The 18,234-nt window shown below is 36.6% G+C and overlaps 1 protein-coding gene across 1 annotated transcript in view; it reads right to left on the bottom strand.

Annotated features, from left to right (window-relative positions):
• LOC111321628 (protein flightless-1 homolog) overlaps positions 1-18,234 on the bottom strand; it is a 30,660-nt gene that overhangs the window by 1,237 nt on the left and 11,189 nt on the right. Inside the window, exons 20-54 of the mRNA XM_088735618.1 lie at positions 17,779-17,804; positions 17,293-17,340; positions 17,131-17,193; positions 16,375-16,406; positions 15,426-15,508; positions 14,914-14,964; positions 14,794-14,840; positions 14,606-14,671; positions 13,917-13,991; positions 13,691-13,760; positions 12,969-13,006; positions 12,401-12,457; positions 12,103-12,189; positions 11,727-11,755; positions 11,037-11,103; positions 9,755-9,814; positions 9,025-9,109; positions 8,047-8,134; positions 7,648-7,761; positions 7,071-7,185; positions 6,787-6,834; positions 6,394-6,450; positions 5,840-5,936; positions 5,438-5,574; positions 4,239-4,282; positions 3,972-4,032; positions 3,787-3,843; positions 3,313-3,411; positions 2,579-2,616; positions 1,966-2,031; positions 1,820-1,877; positions 1,524-1,613; positions 1,045-1,137; positions 354-401; positions 53-118 (exon numbers count right to left, since the gene is read on the bottom strand). Of these exons, the coding sequence (XP_088591744.1) occupies positions 53-118; positions 354-401; positions 1,045-1,137; positions 1,524-1,613; positions 1,820-1,877; positions 1,966-2,031; positions 2,579-2,616; positions 3,313-3,411; positions 3,787-3,843; positions 3,972-4,032; positions 4,239-4,282; positions 5,438-5,574; positions 5,840-5,936; positions 6,394-6,450; positions 6,787-6,834; positions 7,071-7,185; positions 7,648-7,761; positions 8,047-8,134; positions 9,025-9,109; positions 9,755-9,814; positions 11,037-11,103; positions 11,727-11,755; positions 12,103-12,189; positions 12,401-12,457; positions 12,969-13,006; positions 13,691-13,760; positions 13,917-13,991; positions 14,606-14,671; positions 14,794-14,840; positions 14,914-14,964; positions 15,426-15,508; positions 16,375-16,406; positions 17,131-17,193; positions 17,293-17,340; positions 17,779-17,804 (2,360 nt within the window). The remainder of the gene's footprint in view (positions 1-52; positions 119-353; positions 402-1,044; positions 1,138-1,523; positions 1,614-1,819; positions 1,878-1,965; positions 2,032-2,578; positions 2,617-3,312; positions 3,412-3,786; positions 3,844-3,971; positions 4,033-4,238; positions 4,283-5,437; positions 5,575-5,839; positions 5,937-6,393; positions 6,451-6,786; positions 6,835-7,070; positions 7,186-7,647; positions 7,762-8,046; positions 8,135-9,024; positions 9,110-9,754; positions 9,815-11,036; positions 11,104-11,726; positions 11,756-12,102; positions 12,190-12,400; positions 12,458-12,968; positions 13,007-13,690; positions 13,761-13,916; positions 13,992-14,605; positions 14,672-14,793; positions 14,841-14,913; positions 14,965-15,425; positions 15,509-16,374; positions 16,407-17,130; positions 17,194-17,292; positions 17,341-17,778; positions 17,805-18,234) is intronic.

The following is an 18,234-nucleotide window of genomic DNA, read 5'->3' as shown; positions in this document are numbered from 1 at the left end:
CAAGCAATAGCCCTTCATCAGTGTGAGTAATGACAGTGTTAACTTAAAATACCTGTGTACTTTTGATGGCCATTTTCCTTTCGACATCACTGGACTGAGGTCCCATCCAAACATATACCTGAAGAATGAAAAGGGGTTAAAGTTTGTCTGCAACATGGCTAGAAATTGACTGTATCTACTTTGTTGGAAAATAGATAAACTTCACACAATTTAACAGTTTGGGTATTGACTAACGATAACTGGTCCATCCATCACCATGACAACACAGCTCTGATCATCAGTTTTAAGACAAAACAGAACTTAATCAATTGCATTTTAAACTGCAGAAAACTGGCAATTACTGCCATCAATACCTCATGTCCAGTGTCAAGAATCATGACATCTTCACTTGCCAGGTCATCCTAACCAGAAATAAAGCAAACAAAAAACAAAGGAGGTAATGATGGGTTTAGAAATGGTAATTCTATTATTTCTGTTAATTTTTTATCTGTAGTTTCTTTAATAAAAAAAATAATAATAATAGAATATTTATTCGTATACGTCTGTTAAAACAAGTAAACACTATTCTTCTCCTTAACATGAAAGAGCTTTAGGAAATTCTATATTTTGTCTTCTTTTTGCAGCCCTTAAGTCTAGTTAACAAATGGTAAACACCACAGCGTACACTATTGAGTTATGGATGCACGCGGGAGGTTGCTAAGCACGAAAGAAGCGTAAGAGTCACTCGAGGCGATAGCCGAGAGCGACTCTAGCTTCTTGAGTGCTTAGCAAACCTCCCGCGTGCATCCATAACTCAATAGTGTACGCTGTGGTGTTTACCATTTGTTTTATAACATAACATTGATACATTGTAGCTAAAGAGTTCTCTTTTATTTAACAAATCTTACGCGACCAGAAAAAACAAGCACGCGCGGAAAAATAGTCTTTGCATTTGCTCACGTCAGCAGCGTACACCCATGGGCAAATGGGGGACGCTAAATTGACCAATCAGAGCACGCGCTTTACTTTGGTTATGTTATAATAAACTTTCACTTACAGTCTCACCTGACAAAAATCAGAACACTTTTCAGAGACTGAAAAGTACCCCTTCTCATTAGAGCAGCGGAACAAACGAGCATAGTTGATGTATTCTGCAGACTGCAAAGATACAAGCAGAGAAAAAATGACACAAGATCCCTAACTGTAACATAGGACCCCATGGGAAGGGGGAGGAAACCTAAAACTAACTCCTGGACACAAAAAGTTATCCACAAATATCAGTAAAAAATTATATATCCTATTTGATTCTTGGGAAGCTCAAAGCTACTGCTTGATCATAAAATTAGAACAAATTTGCTAACCTGAAATCCACTTTCCATAACTAAAGTGTCCATAAATTCTTTTTGATACAAGTTTTTGTTGCCTTGCTACACTGTGGTACCATTAAATAACCAAGATATTTTCAAAATTACCCCAACTCAGCTTCTTCATAAAGATAAAGTCCCTCTTAAAACAAACAAAGTTTTAAGTAGAGAAACACATACCTTATCATAGTCTTTCTTTCCTCCAAGACCCACCCAGAAGAAGTTCTCTGGTTCATTTCCTTCATTAACAATTTGAACTGTGTAGCCACTCTAATATCCACATGAGAAAATTAAAATAGAGAAGACAGATGTAAACAAATACCAACAAATTTAACGTGGGCCACCATGGGTAATCTATTTGTTAGGGTAAAGATTGGTAACACTGACAAGTCACCATGACAAAAAGCTCTCAATTAAAACCCTCTTCCACTTGAGTACTAAAATAAGATCTAAATTAGAGAGGTGTTCAGACTTACATCCCAGATTTCGTTTCCGAGTTCCTTGGCATGATCAGCTTCACTTTCTGTGACTTTGCTGTTTGTTTAAAGAAAACATTCAGTTCAATTTCAAAAGTGAACAACAGTGGAAACAAATCATCCAGCACAAGGTTGGAGAGAAATACCTGCCAATCCATACATAAATGATTCCATCTTCAGAGTAATTTTCAAATGGAACTTTCAAGATGTAGCTGGAAAATATGATATACATAAATTAATCGAGAATTTATTTTTGTAACTGCAGAATCACTTTAACAAATTGACTGAGGTTTAGCGTGGTCTGTACTCCTATCAACAACGATTTTCATTATCACAGTGGTCAAAATATGACCACTATGATGACAATATTATTGTTAATAGGAGTACAAACCATGCTAGACCACTGTCGATTTGTTTTTTACCACAATATCGATGTCAAATAAAATGATTCTTTCAGTGCAAGACACATTGCATGACACGATGATGCAAGAAGGGTTGTCTGAACTCTCATAGACAACAGCAAATTGGCTGATCAGATTGTGACATTTCTGTCAATTGTGGTAAAATATTGTTTTAAATCATTTTTTTTTTTATCTGCTTCCTTTCCAAAGTTAGAGTTTAAGTCTTCACAAGCCTTATACCAAGCACTGATATTGTAACTTCTGGATAAAATAGCCCTGCAGTGCTCTAGTGAGCTGCAGTAACTCCAGTCACCACAGCTTACCACTTCATACTGGAAAATTCAAAGATGAAGCTCACCAGAATTCAGAGTTCAGATGTCTAGCATCAGTTTCAATCTGGAAATAAATAATCAAATTAACAACCATCATGTTAAACAAGATACACAAAGCTCTGATTTTGTAAGATACCACAGTGTAAATAAACCTTTAGTCAACGAAAGGCTAAGGAAGGATTTTGATAGTGCTTGACTCCCAATTGGACTAAAAAAGAAGGAAAGTAGCTAGGGTGGGGTGGGAGGGGAGTCCCTGGGGGCCTGTGACCCACAACTCTTCCCCCCTTCCCTCCTCTGTAAGATTTTTTGCTCAAGTCAACAAGTTATAAACCCTAGTAGAAAGGCCAAATGCAATGTATTCACACAGTAAGCATCACTCGGTACTTATATCACAAGATGTCACAAAGGAAACTGAAAAAAGATTGTCTACATGGTAGGTACCCTAAGTTTCAAATTGTGTGACCCCCTTCCCTTGAAATTCCTCACTAAGCCCCTGAAGAAGTCAAAGAAGGTACCAATCACCACACACTGTACCTAGATATAAATCTTACCTAAAGTAATGGACATTACATCTGTTAAATTAGGATTCAAATTACATATATCTGATAAGCAAAATAACCTAGATTTACTTTTTTTAAGAGTTAAGGGGAAATCTCACTTTATCAGTAATGCTATCACTGACAACTCCAAAGTAAAATATAAGGCATTTTTTTTAAATTTTTTTAAATGTTAATTCACTTCTGTGATTCTCTTACTGTACCTGAATCACTCTCTTGGCCAGAATGCCACCACTGGAGCGGATATGGTAGAACTGAGCCTTATTCTTTTCTTCTGGTTTAACTGGCTCCTTGCGTTTTCCCTATTGATAGAAAAGATTAAAAAATGACAAATGTATTCCTCTTTCAAAACAGAGCTTTAGGAACAGCAACAATGATGGAAAAAATGTCCCTATAAATGAATGGCTAGGTCAATAAAATCTACCCCTGAATCACACATTAAGGTCACAAAAATAAAGCAAATGATCACCATAAAAAGAAGCTTTTGATTGTTAAATAAATTCTCCTTGTAAGCACCTTAGGAATTTTATAAAGAACTGTATGGGGAATATGCATACTGATGTTGGCGTGTAAAGGGTTATGACCACATGATTCTATCATTTGATTTCTGGTTTTAATAAAAAATAATCAAAATGAAGAAATATTTTCCCTACTTGGGGCATAATTCACATTTTTACCTTATGAATGATGAACTTTCCTTTGAAATGAGCTAAAAATCTTGGGGCTTCTTGTTGCTGAATCAATAAACAAAAGCACAGATACTGAAAACTGTTGAGCAGCTGGTTGGTTGGCCATGCAGTCATTACAATAACAAAAATCTGATCAACACTGATTATTTTTTTTGTTTTAGAATACACTATACCTGCTGTGTCTTCACTACTTCTAGTTTTTCACCAAATAACATCTCAAATTTCTTCTGAAGACTGGAAAAGTGAAATTTATTTGCACCGTAGTGTTAGCATTAGTGTCCAGTTTCATTCCATTAATTAAATTGTGAAGACATCAACTTCAAATTAACACAGTGACTGCTGATTGTAAATAAATTACAATTTGATAACCTACTGGCATAACAAATAATAAATAAATTAAGTAAATTAAATCAAGCACGTGTTTCTGTAAGAAGTGCTACCTGAAAGTAAATGTCAGCCAACCCATCTGATTTGCATCCCTTCCCTGTTAAATCAAAATTGAGTACAAACAGGTAAGTGAATGGTGCATGAGGGACAAATTCTTTCACTAAAACTTGTAACTAAAGATAGTAATTTAACTCCATAATGGGAACATACACATTGTGGCTGAATCTTTAGCAACAAAGATGAAAGACCAAAATTTGAGGAGAGGACACTTTTTTTGTATAACAATCAGTCAGTAAATGAACAGACTAGAATTAGATGATAACCTGAATTATCAACACATTGTGACTTGGCTCTTACTTATGATTTATTGGTGGACAGACTCATTGCTTTTGCTTCTTTATTACATAAAAAATGTTGCCGTGTGTCTGCATAGTGATAGATCACAGACAACATCCACATGTGGTAAGAACCTCCAGGGCTCAACACTAACTTTTCAACTTACTAGCCAAGTAGCTAGTGACATCTTAGACATTATGACAATTTCAGTTTGTTTACTAGCCAAACTCGCTTGTGGAAATTGAAAGCCACTAGCCAAAACTGAATTTCTACAAATCTGTGGCTAGTTGGCCACTGTTAGTGTCAAGCCCTGACATCAGTGACACACTTGGTTGAAGCTCATGTGACACTTTTCTTGTTCTTATCACATTTTGACATCATCTGTGATTTTTTCCTGAACTAATAATATACATGAAAAAATTTCTCAGTTCTGAGTGGTTAAGATGAATGCAGTTTTCAGTTAATTCAGTGCAGAAGAGAGTTGATTCAGTGCAGAAGAGGGTTAATTCAGTGCAAAGAAAGAAACAAACCGGACATTCTGATTGGTTAGAATGATTGGTCAATGTCATGGTCAATGTCACTTGCAGGGTTTGAATAAATTATTTTTGCCGGTGATGTGCACGCTTTTCTTCTGCGTAGTTATGACAAGCTACCTCGTATTTTTTTCATGTATATTATTAATACATAATCACATGATTTTTTCGTGCAATTTGGAATAAATAAGCACTTGTAAATTTTTTCAAAGACCACAAATTGCACTCGCCCTACGGGCTCATGCAATTTTGTTAGTCTTTGAAAAACTTTACTTGTGCTTATTTATTCCAAATTGCACTCGAAATCATGTGATTACCTAAGTATACAAACACACCACACCATGGAATCTATTTGTTAAATAAAACATATAATCAGTAATAACCTGCCAGAAGTACACAACACATTGAAAGTCTTCCTCTTGTTCCACTGGTTCATCGTCATCCTCCTCTCCCTCGGGCTGTTCAACTGGCACCCAGTAACGACACAAGAACACATAGCAGTCTCCAGTGTGAAAATGTCCTAACAGAATAATGACATGAAAACCAAAATGTTGTAAATGTGGGATTTTTCAAATGGAAAGGTGTTAGGTATCAGAAACAATGGCATCAGATGCAAATACCACAAATATTTATTTTGTTAAATTCTTGTTTCACAGTAGATACCTCATGATGAACAGAAACAATCAGTAAAACAGAAATGTAAGGTTATATGTTATTAGGTAACCTGGTGGTCGAACATGCTTTTAATATTTCTGGTCTTCCCTTAAGTCAGCAAAAGAGCTCACCTATTTCTTCTTCAGGAAGACGGACAAATTTTCTCCCTTCCAGAACAAAACACTCCATACCATCTAGGTCTTCATTCCATTCTTCCACATATTGTTCCTTCCAGAACAAAAAAATAGTTTTGATAAAGCCAAGGGCTCATGCCATCAATATGCAATCCCCTTTCAGATGTATTGTGTGAAAAAATAGCACTGACCCCAAAAAATAATCAGTCTAACTTTCCAAGCATTAACAATTTATGACTTACCTTAAATGAATAAGGATACAATGATGGGAGTGTTGATGAATTCTCATATATAAACTCAGTTTATCAGTCAGAATAATTGCTACCTCTGTTTTGCAAGCTGGACTCTGCATTGTTATGTGATCTTTTTTTTTTTTTTGTATTTAAATAAGTGGTTTTTATCAATTTTTTTTAATTTTCTTTACATTGTATCGGCAACACTCCTAGTTGGTTTATGCTACAGAGACCCTTGGTACTCTATGGGCCACTTGATCTCTTTGACCCAAGTGCAGACTTTATTTTCAGTTTCAGAATAATTGCTACTTGTCGTACCTGCTCATTATTGGGGATGGGCTGTTGGCGAGTAGTGAACAAGGCAGACAGATCAACCTGGTGGATGAAAATAAACAAAGGCACGGAAAAACAGATATCATAAAACAGCTGCAGCTATTGAAGTGATCACCAGAGCACAGAGTTACACCCAGAGTCAATCTTCAGACTTACACTTGATAAAATTTCAGTTGTAGAGAAGCCCTACAACTGGAGAAAACTGTGGTGAGTCAGAGTGCTGTTGTGATCAAACAGCATGAAGCTTACCCTAAACAGAAAATGGGTTTCATTTTGATTGAGACAAAAATGAATGATGCTTCCTCAACAGCAAAGTAATGTATCCAGCAACACACATAGTGACAACTAAAATAATAATCATGCTTCCATCAACATTACCTTTGCAACCTTCTGGAGTTTAGCCTGTGCTTCCTTTGTAGTTATGTTCTGGTCAAAGAAAATTTTAAACAAACTTGTATTATTACTCATCATGAACAACCTTTTAATTATGAAAAACCTTCCCATATGGTTGAGAGTAAGAGGACGATTTGTTTTCCAGATCTTGCCCACCCTTAAAAATAATTATCCATTCCACTTTAAAATGACAAACAAAATGAAGTAGTTGAGTTTCCATGTATTGTAACAGAACAGCAAAATTTTCATGTTACTTATAAGTGACTTACAGTGACTCCCAGCTGTTTTGAGGCCTTTGCGACATAATCAGCACTGAGAGTATAATCCACTGCAAGCACATCATCCCATCCAATAAAGCGAGCTTTAAACATTTGGGATTCAGCCCTAAAATAAGACAGGAAAAGTTTTAAAAATTCTTCAATTGAAGTGAACCAGAAAGAGTTAGTTAACATGGTGGTAACTGAAAAATAACAAACAATGCCCATGCAATTCTAGAATAACAGCTATAGAATAAAACATCTTACAACAGACTGTGTGCCAAGGTGTAGAAGACCCTACTATTAACTTTGGAGTTTTACTGATCATGAACACCCATTATTGATACATGTATCTACAATCAGCAACAAAATTAGCTGACACAAAATCTACAGGTAAGTAACCCTTTCAAAATGAAAATGAAATTGAAGTGCAGCTTGCTGCAGTACCAGCTTCCTTTCCTCAATCATTGTTGTACAGTGAGAGAAAAAAAGTGCTGAGAGGAGAGAGGAGTTGAAATTTAGGGTACAAGGGATAAATTAATCTACCAATAATTTTGTTGCTGACTGTAGCTACCTAGCTTCTGCTTACCCCTGAAGGTTACGTATCTGAACTGTGAATTGTGGACGGTCAATCATAGTGTAAAGCTCCTGAGAGAGCTTCATTGCTGCAGCACGTACAAGACGAGCTGATTTACGACCAATCCTGCAAAAATAAAAATAATCAGTTAGAAATATCTGGTACTTTGGTACTTTGCGGCTAAATTTTAGCTTCCTAGTTGTTTCTTTCATGCAAGGGTAAAAGTAGACAAGTTTGTAGAAAACAAAAACACAACTGTTCAAATTAAACCAAGGGTAACATTGAAAAATATAAATGATGGAAAATATGTATTTTCTTTTTATTAAGTATCACCTATTTAAAGACTGACTAAACATTAAAACAAGCAGTCAGGAACATTTAAGGCCAAAGTATATAGAAACCATAACTTACCAAACAAAAATCTCAGAATGACAATCCAAAATATACACATTCTTATTTTCAAGCATTTTTGTGCTCAATTTTCCACCATTAGTATCCACTGAAAGTGTAAGATAAAAATATGCGAGAAAAACTGCATGATTGGCATTACTGCCTATTGTGTCCTAAGCACATACATTAGATGTCAATAACCATCAGTTGGTGTTAATTAACAAGCACAGATATGCTATATCTGATTGTCACGTCAGAAAGTAGGTAGGTGAGCCAAGCGGCACATCCAGGTGGGGCTTGTCCGGTTTCCATGCTATGAAGCCACTAGGAGTATATTACTCATCCCACCCAGATGAGATGCCTGCCTATCACAAGCTTCCCTTACAATTTGCATCGTATTTGGTACCCATCCTCCTAGGCTGGGTTGTTTGAAGCCGGGTTAAGATAATCCAAGGTTAGTGTAAATTTGGATTTCCAATCTGAAAGCTTTAAAAGAAAATCCAGTACAGTTTTTTTTGTCTATAATTTGACAATTGGATGCTCTAAAAAGAATACAGAAATAACCCCAAAAAAGGCTCAAGAACAAAGGACTAAAGAAACCCTGACTCAAATTAATTTTAACCCTGGGTTAGCGATAATCGGCCTTTCAACAACTGGGCCCTGGGTGAAGACAAAAATATATAAGCACTGTGAAAGCGAAGTGTTTTGCTCATTCAAAAACATAACACTTCCACCCAACCAAATCTTGAACCTGGATCTCTCAACCTGGCCCCAGTTGTTCGAAGGGTAAATAATGCTGTCCACTGGATAAATCTGTATGCAAAGGATAGCGCAGTACATTTTGCTATCACATATCTGCTGGATAGTGATTTATTTTATTGCCTATCCTCCCATCATACAACTGGGCCTTGGAGTCCAACTCACTAATCGTTAGGCCACTGTGCTTCTCACATGTCAGAAATTACCACTAAAATAGTCATCAAGATATTATTAAAATACCTTGTGGAAGCTCCAAGTAGCCCAGTCCTAATGCCACTTGGTACAGAATGGGTACGGGAGGTGGTTCATTATATTCTGGTCTTTCCTAAAAAAAATATCCAATATAAAATTGCAAGGGTAAGTGGACGATGGTGAATAGGTAACTATTTTTATTATCATGAATTAAGACAGCATTTTGGACAGGTCAAATGGGCTTAAAACCCTCTTTTAAAAGTGTTAACTTCCTGAACAGATAATTTCAACTGATTTTGAATGCTCATGTAAAAGATTTAGCTTGTTTGTCCATCTCGTGTAGGTAATATCTTAACACTAAATTCTGACTATTTCATTTGTGGAACAAGTATTATTAACTTTTTATTAATTGAGTGTGAGAGCTGCACTGGAGAAGATCCACCCAAGGTCATGGCAGTATGGACTGAGTGCAGTGAGGTCCACACAAAAATGACCAAAGGTCAATATTCCCCAGTACAGCTTAAGCAGGCCAGGTTATTAAGTAGTTTATTATATGGCACTAAGCCAAAACTTGAATGTCTAGTTTGAATTTGCGGCTTTTGCAAGAAAAAATACATAGCTCATGACCCTTTCCTGGAAATGGTTGCCATGGCAAAATCCTACTGAGTAAGAACCAATCAGAACACTCAGATTTACCTTAAGACTACCTTGCCACATAATAATGGTGATAATTATCATTGCTGTTATTATAATTGTGACAGGCACCCGTGTCACTTACCGTGATGGCACCTGATGGACGACCACCAAGGATTCTCCAAAATTCGGCAGGTTCATCTCCCTAAAATGTAAATGATAGGATAACGTAACACAAGATGTACAATACCTCTTGGTAAAAAATTTTCCCAGATGACAGAACCAATGAGAACTAACTAGTCCTTAGTGCATCCAGGACAAAATCTAGTGTAAAACTAGTGGACATATTTCACAGGTGGAAAAACTAATTTGGGCATTCTTGATGTAATGTACTGTGGCTCAAGAGCAGTGTTCTCCAGAAGCACTCTGGTGGCCTGTCTTTCCATCAGCTACTTCTTTCTAAAGCACCAGCTTCCTTTAAGTTAATTAAACAAAGTAATTAAATGCCACTCTTGATCTGAAATAACCTCTTTACACTCTAACGTCAGTGTCCACACTCTCTATAGTCTTCTCTATACATTTCTTTTGGTACTGACAAGGAGAGTTTGTTTAACAATCACAGCTTCTTAGGTTGGAAATCATTTCCTTTATTCTCATGATCGTAGTAAATTACTTAAGAGTATTACTGTCTGGAGAAATTTGATGCTGGTTACTCTGAGAGGTTAAAGCTGTTCTTTTTGTTTTTAAGGCTGCCAGTTGAACAATCTATAGAGAACTCTTCAAGAGTGACCAGAAAATGGCACAGATGTCTTAAAAATATGATCTTTGGAACAATCTTGAGGAATGGAATATTGCATCTATACCCTTGGATTGTTTGATTGTGCACTAATCCATCACAGCATACCTTTGGCACCAGTATCACCCAATATAAGGCTTACCTGACTATGCTCTAAAGAAAGGAGTTCCATTGTTATTTAAAGCAGGGTTCGTACACTTTTTCAGGCCAAAGATTCAAGGACTTTTCAAGGACTTTCCAGGACCCTACTTAGAAATTTCACGGACTTTTTGTAATGACAATTTTACCTCAAAACCAAGAAAAATGTTTCTGTTAACATCTATGTTTTGGGTTTACCGATGGTGCAAAACAAAAGCAGATATTTTTCGATGTTGTTCAATAAAAAATCAAGGACTTTCAAGGACCCAAAACGAAATTCAAGTACTTTCAAGGCCTTGAAATCGGCCTCCTGAAATGCAAGGGTTTTCAAGACGCATACGAACCCTGTTAAAGGAGATGTAATTAACATCCAGAAAAAAGCTGGCTGGTTTCAACCCAAAATTGAAATCATCAGTGCTTTTTACATTTAAGAGAGCTAGACAGGTGTACTTCTGATAGAGACATGCTAAAAATACCAAAACTTTGCTCCTACCGTTTCACACATTATAATTTCTGCTTTGTTTTTTCTATCATTCTTATTCAGCTTTTCTGCAAACAACCTGTTACGAGATCAAGTTGAGTGGCACAACATTCATCAGTTGACTCTATATTTGCTGTTATAACCCACCCATTAATTTTGGCGTGATTTTATAGGTTACTTTACGTCACATGGTGTAAAATCACAGGACAGTTATCACGCAATAACCCCTGTCCGCGTCGATATCTGTCCTCCGATTTTTTCCCTGAAAAAGAAACATAGTCAACACAAGAGTTTCAACTTTTCCATTCTCCCGTTTACATGGAAGGAAACCAAACTCTTTTTTTTTTTTTGCTTGTTTGCATCAATCACGTGCATTCGCAATCAGATCACCACTGGCTTTTTTACTGTGTTTACGCACGATTTAATTGAGATGTGAAAATTAATGGGAGGGTTATAAAATAAATAAACCCCGTTCTGGCTTGCTGGTATGTCGGCTGATAATGTCCTTGGCTGAGAGATTGTCCTCAAAATTTCATATTTGCCCTCAAAGCTTCGCTTCTCGGCCAAATATTCATTTTTTAGACAATCTCTCAGCCATGGACATTATCAGCTGACCTACCAGCCGCCTGAAGAGGTTTATTTAATAAATAATACCAGCTACAAAAAATTTTAAAATATCCACAGATTATCTCATTGCTTTACCTTCCTTTTGTTTTCATTGTTCCTTTTGCCTAGAAAATAAGAGAAGATGTAAAATTCAAATACCTAAGTCAAAATATTAAATGAGAATATCCTTTTGGGCAATTGAGTGTTTTTCAACAAATAAAAAATAATATTCTGTTATAATCATTCTGGGGAAACTTTGAAAAAACCTCTCCCTCCTTTTTATCAAGTGGCTTTCATATTAGTGTGGGAAAACTCTTCAGGTCTGGCAAATCACCTTCAAAAAGGAACACAGTTATTATAGTATTCCCTACAAACTTAAAAAAAATTTGAGATCCCTGTGTCTTATATTGCAAATGATCAACAAAGGTCATGTTACATATAATTTGAGAAACAAAAGCAGTCAGACACTCACCCTTGCTCCAGACCAGATAAAGATCTTAAGTCCAGCATCAAGTACAAATGAGAAAGTTGGATCCAGAGATAAAGTGCTCACTTCCACCTTCCAGTCAAAAAAAAAAAAAGATTTATATCTCATTCTATAACTGTAAAGTTATTTTATGACAAATGTAAACAGCAGAAAACAATATAAAGAGGGTCTACCAAACGATTACTTCATACTAGGAAATAAAATGTGCTTTCAAATGAAGAAGCCATTAATTCATATTTATTTAGAGAACGATGAACACAGTGACAAATCAAAGAAAACTTACTGGTTCAAGTTGTACTTTCGACTGATTAAGAATCCTGAAAAGCCTTGTAGGGTAGATCTAACAAAATATTGAAACAGTCTTTACTAAATAAACAGATTTCTAAAAAGGACAATTTAGCTTGTGAACAAATGAACCAGACATTTGCAAAGCTACAACAAGGCTTAAAGTGACACTGTAACACCACTAGAAAGCTAATTTAACCGCCTCCCAGTTAGCTCAATGGATAGAGCACTGGACTGTTGTGCAGGAGGTCCAACACTCAGGGTCTTAAAATAATTGAGAAGAATTTGCTACCTTTCTATAACATCAAGAAACGGTTAGATATTCTATTAGTCTTCTTGGATAGGGACGAATAAATGGAGGTCCCGTCTCCTGCAGGGTTGGGGTAGGAGACGTTAATTTCCCACACATGAGATTACTGTGTGATAGATGTCCTCCCCTGGGGTGGGATGGGTGGGAGGGTGGACTAGCACATGTGGTTCATATGTTCCTTTCTAGTCCTTCCCCACTGCAAAAATTAATGCAGTGAAAATGGAGTAAATTAAATTAAATTAATTTGTGTACTTACCGGATCTTCGACAGTGTAAAATCCACTGGCTGTACCACCTGTTGTTGTAATGTTATTATTAAATGTTATAAATAACTCCCAAGATCTGATTGTTAATTCTCCCCTCTAACTAATACACATTGCCTCAAAAATCAGTTATGGGAATTTAGTGTTACTAGTAGATCAAGATAACAACTTCTACTCGATAAGCTTCAGTATTCTCATTACCTATTTGATGGATATTGTAAGGAGAAGTTCTAGGAGTTAATAGGGACCTTAAGCAACCAAGATGGCGACGGCAACAAGGACGTAGAAAAACAAGAGATCTAATTGGCAGAACAATAGCTCAGCACGTGCATTGTGAAACTTTGTACATTTCTTGGCCATCCTATGCAAAACAACAACATGAAATCGCCAAAATTTGCATCGTCTGCAAGCCGAAACCGCGACGGCAAACATTTTAATTTCAATTTGGAACTCAACGCTACTTTTATATGTCATACTGAAGTTGAGCTGTGGCGTTATATGAGACAATAAGTTCATGCAGCTATTTTTGAAATTCTAACTAACAGTAGAAATTGATTTTTTAATCGAAGTCTTCCTTGGCATTGCCGTCCTGACTGCTTAAGGTCCCTAAAGAGTTAACTGCTGCACTAAATTTAGTCATATGTGGCTTGTACTGAATGCAAGCAAGTAACATAATCTGACAAACAGTCATGTACTGCAAAAATGTTATTCCTTACCCTCAACATAACTGAGGCCATTTTCAAACAGTTCACAGAATTCCTCTGACTCATCACCCTGTTCCTCACGCTTTGGAGACAAAAGATACATTGACATATTAACCAACTTTTCCTGTTCATTTTTAAATTTCAAATTTGACTGACATTAAATCTTGTGACCTACCAATTCAATACATGAACTAGCTAACAGAATTACGAAAGCAAAAGCAAATAATGAAGTACTTACCACAGTCCTTGTCTCAGCACCAAGAAAATTTCTTAGATTTACAGCATGGATAGCTGAACAAGCCTTCTTGTCTAGCTAAATGACAAAACAATAAATTCATAGTCAGCATCAAAACACAGTTGCTTCAAATGGAGTTTTCCTTCCAAGATGATGTTGCACTGTCATACTTAGTTTACTTATTTTATCTATACTTAGTTTATTTAGACTGGCCTAGTTTAGCTTTAAAGCTGGTTTAAATGGGGGCACGTATAAACAATAACAAGGCCAGACCACAACACCAGGGCTACGTTCCATACTCTTTGTGAAAAGTGCACAGGTTCTTTAATGTCTCCTTCTAACCAGTACAGAGAAGATGCAGGTCAGACAGGGCCTACAAATTATCATCCTTGTCCAAGAAGACAAGAAGGTCAAAGCAAAGGCAGCACATTCTCCTCAGTTATTTTAAGATCCTGAGTATTGGTCTGGTCTGGGGCATGAACTCTCAACTTTCTGCACAGCAGTCTAATGCTCTACAACATGAGCTAACCCAGCACAATAAATAATAAATAATTTCTCAAAATTATTACTTATCAGTAATGACTTGTAACTGATATAATTATTTGATACTAGTCTATATCAATTACAAGTCAGTAATGACTTGTAATTGATATATTTGATACTACTACTTAATATATAGTTGGCACACTTACTGAGGCTTCTTTTCCAATCCAGTAAAATATTTGCCAAAACAACTGGTCTGTATCATCAAAACTAGTCTGAATGTGTAAAATGTATCAAATGTTACCACTGATGAAACACAGAAGAAAAACACATAATTACGTAACTATAGAGACACTCCATTGAAACCAAGATTAAGACCACACTCAGTTAAACTCACCTTAAGAACAATGTAGCAGTCAGCTTCATAAAACTTTCCATAGAACACTATTGAGAGAATAAAAGAGTTAAATTCTCTTCACTGCCTTTTTGCTATTTCAAAGTCAAACAACTCTCTTACATTCATCAACAGAAACTGGCAAGAAATTTTCAATTTGCCACACCACCAGACCTGCAAAGATGAAAGCAAGAATTTTAGTCTCCTTGAGTTACAAAATGCAATTTTACTTTTATTTAAATAGAATGAAATTAAAAATATCTACAGGAGTTTGTAAAAACAAAATAATAATAAAACCCAACAGACCAGGGAGGATATTGCATAAAGCTATGTGCTTTATACAACTGGTCTAATCAAATATATTTATTTTTCCCTTGCGATCTTAATTCATCTGTACATTATCTGCTGCGAAATTCCAGGAAAAGCTCTTTCATAAATTAATTCAATTGATTTTAACAACGCATCATACAACACACAAATTAGGTAACTTATTCTTGGGTGACTTGTAAATAATTTAAAACTGAGTATTTTATTTTGTTCAATTTTAAAATTCATGCATTCCCGCCAAGTGAAATGAAATTATATATATTATATATCTTGAAGATTGTAATTTATCCTTAGGCTAATGATCTCACCAGGTTCTTGGCCAGTGTCATCATTAAAGAAATCATGATAATCCAGATTGGGTTTCACCAATGCCTCATTCCACTTTCTACCTCTATGATATGATATTTCAAATAAGAAGAGATTCTTTGTCTGTGACTTAATATTCTAGTAACAGTTACAATCAGTAAATGATAATCTCTCAAAAATATCTTGAGCTGCCCTGCTTGAGCCTATGGTCTTTGACAACATATATCTATCTTATTAACCAAGCGCAAGGGCCGTACTGGGAGAATATCGGCCCGAGGTCTTGACAGTACAGACTGAGCGCAGCGAGGTCCGTACATAAAAGACTGAGGGCTGATATTCTTCCAGTACGGTCCCGAGCAAGCTTGGTTAATAAGAGATTTATTATATGGCTGAAGTTCAAAGGGACACAAGTGCAGTATCATTCACGACCATTCGCGACAGTGCCCGGTCCAATACTGAGAGAATATTGACTGGCAATAGAGCATTTTGATTGGTTGATTTTAGTTATTGGCCCTCTGACTGCCCAAGTTGTGTAATAAATTTATCTTATTAACCAAGCACGAGGGCTGCACTGGGAGAACATTGGCCTGAGGTCTTGACAGTACGGACCGAGCGCAGCGAGGTCCATCCAAAAAAGACCGAGGGCGGATATTCTTCCAGTACGGTCCCGGGCAAGCTTGGTTAATAAGAGATTTATTATACGACTGAAGTTCAAAGGGACACAAGTGCAGTATCATTCGGGACCATTCGGGACCATTCGGGACAGTGCCTGGTCCAATACTGAGAGAATATTGACTGGCAACAGAGCATTTTGATTGGTTGATTTTAGTTATTGGCCCTCTGACTGCCCGAGTCGTGTAATAAATCTCCTTATAAAGACAGCCCCAACAACAAACCCAAAGAGGGTTGAAATGAGTGTGTTCAGAAGTCAAGGGCATGGGATAAACTTACTTTAAAAGTTTCTCAGGCTCATCTGAGTCTTGCTGAAGAGAAAAAAAAATTCAAAGAATCAGTGAGTATCATACATAACAATCACTATAACCGTGATAGTTCTTCCCACTGTTAAGCTCTATGAACTCTTGACTCCCTAACATTATAGTATGCAATACTCATTCTCCGCACTGTTCTCTCGACATTTCTTAGGGTGCAGTCAACGAGAATTTGTTTAACAATTAACAGCTTCTTCAGTTGGTGATTTCCTTCATTCTCCTGACCTTAATGTTTGATTCAGGTGGTGATATTGTAAGGAGAAATTAGATGCTGGTCACCCTTGGGGGTTAAAGGGTTAATTGTTATTAATACAAATATACTGTTCCACTTGGCCACAACTGTTGGAGAACAAAAGCATGTCACTGACACAGTTGATGTCCAAAATTAAAATAATATTAATCTGCAGGTCAAAACCATACTTGCAAAAACAACTAGTGACATGCCTCTCAAATCCTAGCACTGCAGGGGGTGTTCATTACAAAAATTTTGTTTACTACTCAATATCCTAACCACATTTTCAAAATACTGTACCCTTGTAAAGACCTCAACTCTAATAGACTCCAGCTAGGAACGCTCAGAAGAGGATTTCTCCTCCTCAACAATTTTACCTTTCACTCCACTGATACGTCTTGTTTGTGACTTACAAACTTGTACCTGCTTCAGTCTGTTATGATATAAAAGGGGGCATTCAGGCAATGGATTTAACCTGTGACCTACCTTTTTACCCAATTTCTTGTTCTTTCCTGAGACTTTCTTCTCCTCTGCATCTTCTACCATACCCTGTAATGGAGCAAATAATAGAGTAAAGAAGGTATCTGGGATGTCATTTCAATTACCTCCTAGGATGATGAGCTTTTCCTCCACTGTATCATCTGTTACCTTTAATTCCTCTGACTGGCTCTGGTATCGTCTTCCTCTCATTCGCATCTGGAAATCATAAATTACAGCAAAGATTTGTCATAAGATTGTCCACAATGATTACCTTTGATTTACCAATTTGACCATTCACTGGTAATGGATTTTGGATACAGGCAATGATAAACACAACCAGTAACTCTCCACCAAGAATGACCTAAGTGAAGTTTTCCCAGCAATTCTAGTAAATCCTTCAAGTTAGTATTCCATGGGTTTGGTGATTAGTCTTCTGAGCAAAGTAGCCCATTGAAATACTGACCCAACTGTATAATGACCCATTAAATTACTGCTGCTTGGAAGCTTTTTCCCCTTTCAATAGCATGAAGCAATTACGAGTATTGCTCCTTTGGCAATTTGAGACCCTGGTCTGTAGCAGATATCTCATATATAAAACTAAACCTCAATTCCTGAACCAATTTTCTTGACTAAAAATCTGCATCATTTACTCACCTTTCTTGCATAAGCATCTTTGTTGGCTAAAAAAGTGAAGGTAACATTCTGTTATGGAAAGCCAAATGGTGCAAAATTCAAGAGGAATATTGCAATCACAATCAACATTTCAGATCGCAATGAACAAACCAACTTGATCTAAATCAACACTTACGATCACATTCAACGAAATATAACCACCACCATCAACACCAATAGTGGCACTCAACCGAATTTTAACAGGCAATGTCAAAGTCGACAAAATCAGGGTTTTACAAATGTAAATCAGTCTAGGGGTTCTAGGGGTTGGAAAGGGAATCATATCTAAAAGGTCAACATTTGATCAACAAAATCATAAAAAGATGTCAACAAATCCCATAAACCCCGCAGGCTTTCATGAAGTGCATCCTGGTAACACGAGGCTTCAAAATGTCGGGTAGTGCTGGCAGCCTTGAAAAACAAGTCAGGTCGGCTGTT

Source organism: Stylophora pistillata, chromosome 10 (genome assembly GCF_964205215.1).
Source record: "Stylophora pistillata chromosome 10, jaStyPist1.2, whole genome shotgun sequence".
NCBI lineage: Eukaryota > Metazoa > Cnidaria > Anthozoa > Scleractinia > Pocilloporidae > Stylophora > Stylophora pistillata.
The sequence above is the reverse complement of the archived record's forward strand: the minus strand, read 5'-3'. Positions and strand labels throughout refer to the sequence as shown.